The sequence below is a fragment of the Misgurnus anguillicaudatus genome, chromosome 6, assembly GCF_027580225.2.
Source record: "Misgurnus anguillicaudatus chromosome 6, ASM2758022v2, whole genome shotgun sequence".
Classification (NCBI taxonomy): domain Eukaryota; kingdom Metazoa; phylum Chordata; class Actinopteri; order Cypriniformes; family Cobitidae; genus Misgurnus; species Misgurnus anguillicaudatus.
The window spans coordinates 8,643,883-8,651,071 of NC_073342.2; the positions used below are offsets into that span (position 1 = coordinate 8,643,883).

General features: G+C 34.7%; 1 protein-coding gene across 1 annotated transcript in view; it reads left to right on the forward strand.

Annotated features, from left to right (window-relative positions):
- The first annotated feature begins 296 nt into the window (after positions 1-296).
- The window catches only part of LOC129433922 (N-acylneuraminate cytidylyltransferase B), an 89,592-nt gene continuing 82,699 nt past the window's right edge, over positions 297-7,189 (forward strand). Inside the window, exons 1-5 of the mRNA XM_073868467.1 lie at positions 297-691; positions 1,550-1,692; positions 4,840-4,995; positions 5,221-5,354; positions 5,433-5,526. Coding sequence (XP_073724568.1) covers positions 429-691; positions 1,550-1,692; positions 4,840-4,995; positions 5,221-5,354; positions 5,433-5,526 — 790 coding nt within the window. The 5' untranslated portion in view covers positions 297-428. The remainder of the gene's footprint in view (positions 692-1,549; positions 1,693-4,839; positions 4,996-5,220; positions 5,355-5,432; positions 5,527-7,189) is intronic.

Here is a 7,189-nt window from a genome sequence, read left to right on the forward strand (position 1 = left end):
GTCCTATTTTCTTACCATTGTCGCTTCGGTTTATGGACATCAAACAAACTCTAACCCTAACGCCAGGCGACATATAAAAACTAAATCAGAAAAAATAGCCTAGTTTAAACCAATGTATAAAGTGACATTCTAATGCAAGCACCAAATCTAACACTAAACGGAAGCGACAATTGTAAGAAAATAGGAAAAAGCATTTGAGTAACTAATACGTGATAATCACACGAAAACAGTAATTCGTTATACGATCATGAAAAAAGCGGACATTCGTGATAATATCACGAAAAAAGAATAAAAAAATACTTGACTATATAATGAAACCTCGTGGGACTGGGTAGCTACAGTGCCTTACAACCCCACGGCCAATGGCATGAAACAGAGGAGTTTATGTGTGTTCAAGGTGTGTATCTCTCTCACTTAATCTTGCGCTAATGGAGAGCAACAGGTGCGCGGACGGATCCGCAATGAATCTGGTCCCAAACGGATATGTTGCGGATCTGGTCGGGATGCATCAACTGTCTGGGGTGAATCCAGGCGTCGGTGACCCGTCCACCAAACACCCGCACCGGGCAGCTCTGATTCTGGCACGCGGTGGCAGTAAAGGAATACCGCTGAAGAACATTAAGGTTCTTGCTGGAGTTCCTCTCATCGGATGGGTCGTGAGAGCTGCACTGGATTCAGATGTCATTGACAGGCAACTACACTTCAGATTTAGTTTACATTTATTTCAAATAAAATAATTCATTATTTTAATGTAACGTTATTTTTAGAGTGTTTCTTTGAATAATCTGAGTTAATCTAAATACGGTATACAAATATTGACAAAAATATTTAAATGTCCAGGGTTATTTAGGGGTTATGAGATTTAATTTACACTGTAAAAGTATTTTGCTGCCTTACATTTTTATTGAAAAACTAATTCAACTTACTATTTAAAATTTGTGAAAGTTAAAAAATAACCTAAACTTTACAACACCATGTAGCCTATTGTAAAAAAAAATGTACAGTGTAGATAGTTTGTATTAGTTTTATTGAATTAGTTTATTGTATTCGTTTATTAGGCCTATATTGATTAAATTTTAATAGATTTTAAATTATACTTACTTAGAATATTGGAATGTAATGCTGCTGATTATATCTTGGCTGATTAAACCAATAATATTCAAATTTGTTCAATGCTTGTATTTTGTTATTAGATTTTTTTTCTGTAAATTTTTCTTGAATTAAGTGTTCAAAAAAAAAAAAAATCCAAAAAGTTTTTTGTTTGTTTTAAGCACAAATTATATTAAATATTTTCTTAGGTAATTTGGCTCATCAAGAAAATGCACATTCATTTAAGACCTATTAGATGTTTGTACTGAAAACAATGCAAAGGTCATAGGTGAAACACATTTTGTGTTGCGTGCGTGTGTGTGTGTGTGTGTGTGTGTGTGTGTGTGTGTGTGTGTGTGTGTGTGTGTGTGTGTGTGTGTGTGTGTGTGTGACATTTAATCACTCCGGGTTAAAAAAGGTACGATTTCAGTAATTTAATATCTGATATGATGATTGGCAGTGTTTGGGTGTCTACTGATCATGATGAGATTGAACAAGTTGCTCGAACCTGTGGTGCAAAAGTTCATCGGCGCACTCCTGAAGTTTCCAAAGACTCATCCAGCTCACTGGAGACCATCAAAGAGTTCATCCAGCACAGACCTGGTGAGAAAATACCTCTATCTTTGCCAGGGGCGTAGCCAGAACTTTATTTGGTGGGCAGGTAAGATTGGGGTGGCCAAAGAGAAATCACATAATTTTTGTACATTTTACAGAATTTGTAAATCACAAACGTACACAAAGGAGTTAAGTTCAATATTTTATTTCAAATATATGCTGACAATTTCAGCACAAAATTACTGGTACCTTATCTTTCAAAGAAGGGTATTGAAGTCTAATTAAATGTTTATTTTTACTGACCTGATCACCAGGCTCGCGCTGAACTTCCATTGACTGCATTAAACCCTAAAGAATTCAATTTTAAAGCACCCGAACCCGCTGTTAAAATAAATCATGCTCGCAACACCCGCAGTCGCAACCATCCTTTATATAAATCATCCTCACAACCGAATTTATACCCGAACCCCCATATGGAAGCAAAGCAAAACAAGGAACCACAGAATAACTATAAGAATTCATTTCAACACTCTAAAAGTGTCTGGGTTGTACATTGACTCGTTTAATACAGTTTGCATTGAGTCTTTGCCAATGAAATTTTAACTAAAACATGTATAAATAAAATATTTGTTAAAAATTTACCTCAGTGTATGATGTTAACTTCATTGTAGTGGCATAGTTTTAATAATATATGGTGTTTTAATACATGAAAATACAACAACATATTACAGTAGCCTACTTTTAGGACAAAATAGCCTACATTTATTTCAACATTTTCAGAAAGGTTTAAAATAGAATTTTTAAATACAGCACCAAACTTAAGGAACAATGGTTTATAAAAACAGAAAACAAATGTGAAACCAATAAATAAAATGACACGAAAAAGTGTACTGGTAGGACAGGCGTATCATATGCACGCAAAATTGCACGACTTTTCAACTGTGTGCTATTTATATGCATTTCATGAGAATGGGTTGCCAAGTATGAGTTGCTCCATCTGAGGCTAATAAGGCCTAATCTCAAATGCAGGGTCGCGCATTCGTGTGCTGACACTCTTAGTTTAAATAGAAATTGGAATTAATTAATTATAATTAATTAGAATTAATCAGTTTAATTAGAAAATATAACTAGTTTTAACAAACATGCCTTGTGTGCATTTTGAGGCAAAACAAAGGGCACTGATGTACTCAAATGCATTCAGCCTCTCAGCGGCTTTTAACAATGAAAGTTAGCCGGTACACTTGTCTTAAATAAACTCTTTATATTTCCATTTTACCTCTGCTAAATTTGCTGTGCACTGCAAAAAATGCAGCCTTTTTTCAAATCAACAAAATTTTATGTAACTTAACAAATTAAGTTAAAAAAATTCTACTTGTTTTTATAAGTTTTTTTTTTTTACTTATCACACATACAAACCTAAAATAGTACAGTGTTGAATTGACTTGCAAAAGCAAGATCTTTTAAAGGAATAGTCTACTCTTTTGCCATATTAAACTATATTATTACCTCAACTTAGACAAATTAATACATATCTATCTTTTTTCAATGCGCGTCGTGAATGTGTTAGCATTTAGCCTAGCCCCATTCATTCCTATGGTACCAAACAGGGAAGCCACCAAACACTTCCGTATTTTCCTTATTTAAAGACTGTTACATGAGGAGTTATGGTGCCACAAAATAAAACTTTTTTTTGTACCATAGGAATAAATGGGGCTAGGGTAAATGCTAACACATTCACAACAAACTGCACAGTGAACGCACCGAAAAAAACAGGTATGTACCAATTAATCCAGGCCGAGGCAATAGTTCAATATGGCAAAAGGGTAGACTATTCCTTTAACTTCATACTGCATTTTTTACAGTGTATAGTCTCAATACCTTTGTGACTGACATTAATGATATAATAAAATGTTAAACTAAATATGATGCTTTTAAATCAACATTCATTCAGTTATTGTGTCTCCCACACATTAAAGCACGTTGGACCATTTAAATATCATATGCCTATAAACGCGTTCAGATTTTAGTTAATAAAACTTATCAACACTTATTTCACACCTTTCTTCCGTCCCCTCCCGAAAAACTCACGTAATTTATAAGACCCTTCCTCATTATGTGAATAATCACATCAATATATTATTTCAAGGATGTCCAGGTGCCAGATCTAGCATTAAAAGGCATCCTACTAACACAATACAAATTAAATTTTTTACCTCAATCTGGCAACCTACAACTTGTTTGCACTGTTGATATGTGTGCAGGTAGACAGGGGAAGTTAAATCAAGTATCACTATTAAAAATTTACCAAACGCTGGATGGACGGAGGAATTCAATTTCTCTTTGCCAAGCAATCCCAGTATGACATCAACTTGCATTTGTAGTCCACAAAAGCAATACATCTGAGAAATGTTAATATTTTCTTAGATGTTTACATCTGCTTCATGGAAGAGAACGATCCGCGATTGTTGTTTCCAGTAAAATATTCACACTGCGCTGCGCTGTACACCCGTGTTAAAACTCCGTAGTAGGCCTATGTGTGAGTGCGCATTCAGTTTTAGTTTTACTCGCTCCGTATCAGACAAAACAATCCACTCGCTCTGTGTCCGTCCAACAAAACAATCCACATACTCTTTTCTGATTAAATATCTTCATTTAATCTTGTGTGTAGTTTAAATCAAACATAAAAAATATACAAACAATATATGACCAAAGAGCGCACTACCCGCGCAAAGCTTCACAAGGTGTATCCCAATTCAAGGGTTCCTTAAAAAAAAATTTGCATCACACAGCGGAGATGTATCTGACTTATTTAAATAAATATGGAATCAGAAAAATTATATTTACATTATAGATAATAGATTATTATAACATTATTTTAATAAAAAAGTTGGTAACTGGGACAGACTATTAATAGCTAGAGATATTGCTATCTATGAATGTTGATACTTAATGAGAATTAACAATGTTTACGTGTTTTTTTTTTTTTTTATAAAATTGTAACAAGTATTAGAGTTAGTGGGGTTATATAAGGCATTGGGAGGATGCTGAAAGTAGATAAGGTTTTTCCTCAAATAAATCCTCATGCTGTTAATCTTTGTTTTACATATATGCTATAAAGTATAATTATGATAGACTTTCAGTGCCGTAAAAATAAATGCATCCTGTCACTCTTTCCGTACCCTTTTATTTTTATAGAGGTGGACATTGTTTGTCATATTCAGGCAACTTCTCCATGTCTGCACCCATATCATATCACTGGAGCTCTGCAGATGATCACTGAACATGGTTATGACTGTGTGTTCTCAGTAGTGCGCAGACATAATTTTCGCTGGACTGAGGTGAACAATAAAGGTAAGCAAATACGTCAGATATACCAGTATTGTTTGTTTGATATTACTATGGATGTAGATAATGATGTCTCATTGTGAGGTACTATCTGTCTTTCCAATCACTTAGATGAGATTTAATGATTTTATGTCCTGAACATTAAGGTGTCATAACTCATGACAACTTTGAAAAAAATTCTGCTCAGAAACATCTTAAAAAAATATTCCCTATTTCTTAAATTGTTATTAGAGGGTGAACGCACAGAGCCTCTGAACATCGACCCAGCAAACAGACCACGACGTCAAGACTGGCCCGGGGAGCTCTATGAAAACGGATCTTTCTACTTTTACACGAGAGAAGCTGTGGAAAAGAGCCTTAAGGAGGTGAAAACCCTTCTCATAATATGAAGTGTTAACATTTCTCTATCAGTGATATTGATTTGTTCTTTCACTTTGTTGTAGGTGGGTAAGTGGGGCTACTATGAGATGCTCCCAGAATACAGTGTTGATATTGATGTGGATATAGATTGGCCGGTGGCTGAGCAGAGAATTTTGAGGTAAATTCTTTTGAATTGACAATCCCTTCTTTATGTAATTCAAGTCTGTTTACATTTCACTTCTTTATAAACGCTCCTGTTTTAATGCAGGTTCGGATATTTTGGAGGAAAAAAGAAAACAGAGATCAGGTTGTTTCTGTGCAGTGTATCTGGCTGTCTGACAAATGGTCAGATATACGTGTCTGTTTCAGGAGAGCAGTTTGTTGCCATCAATGGTCGAGACCTGGCGGGAATTCGAATGCTACAGAGGGAAGACATTGAGGTACAGCTAGGTTTGAGAAACAGAAAGGATTTGCAATCCCAAATGGTTGATATTTATTAGTTTTACTTACTTTTTTGATGGCTTTAAAATGCACAAAATATTTTTGACATCAAAGCTCAGGATAGTCACTCAGGGTTTCCATTCTAATTCAAATGTTAAATTTCCTGACCTTTCCATGACTTTCAATGACTAAAAAGCTGAATTTCCATGACCTATGTCCAGGATGCCGTGAGCCTGGATAATGTAGTGTACACCTTGAGTTTATAAAAATGTAGCTTGAATGCGTGAAATGATATGGAATGTCGACCTGGGGTGCGTTTCCCGAACAAAGACATAAATGGCTGCTGAACCACCGTAGTACGATGCATACTTAGAGAAACTAACTACCTAGTCAAGACTAACTACCTTCCAAAAACATAGTAACTTTGTTGCACATTCGAGGTTTGAACCATGTTGGTTTAACAACATAGTTGATGATGTCATGTCATGTGGGACATGTGGTACTTATAATCTGTTTAAAATGATTTAATGTCACATTATTGCAGATTGATCTCACAGAAAGTTGTGTTATAGTCACGCAAATTTTCATTTATCCATTCATGTCCATGGCACAAAATTCAGCTTTTTAATGTCTTTTTCGTGACAGCCGCACGAATTCCCGTAAATGTTTTTTTTTGTGTGTGTGTCCGTTGTATGACTTTCTTTTTCGCTCCTTATTTTATGTATTGTTTTCTCATTGTGTTTTCCTGTTTTCTTACCATTGCCGCTTGCGGTGGGGTTAGAATCACTTTCTGTTACATTTTTAGACATCCTACACTGTAAAAAAGATGTGTTGGTTTAACTTAAAAAAGTAAGTTACCTGATTGCCTTAAAATGTTAAGTTCATATAACTTTAAAATATTAGCTTACTTAAAAATGGCTTTAATAGGTAACACCAAAAAATATTTTTTTTCCAATTTTAAGTAGAAAAAAGACGTGAATTTTTACCAATTGAAGTAACCAATTGTTACCAACTGAATTTTTTTTAAGTTGATCCCACTTTTTACTTTTTACAGTGTAACCCAAACCCCAACTCCAGGCGAGAATAGTTTTAAAAGCAGAAGAAAACATGTAGAAACCAATACATAAATTGACAAAAAAAAAAGAAAGTCGTGCCACCGACACGAAAAACCATTTATAGAAATTTGTGTGGGTGACACGAAAAAGACATTTGTGCTTAAGGCACGAATAAATTAATAACATTTTGCGTGACTATAACACGACTTTCCATGAGATCATGTTGGATTATTGCTGTAATAACTTAAATTGCATCGAAAGACTGATTTTGTTATTTCATTTGGGAAAACAGTGGTATGTAACTTACAGTATAACTCATGTTGAAAAATACCAAAACACTTCAC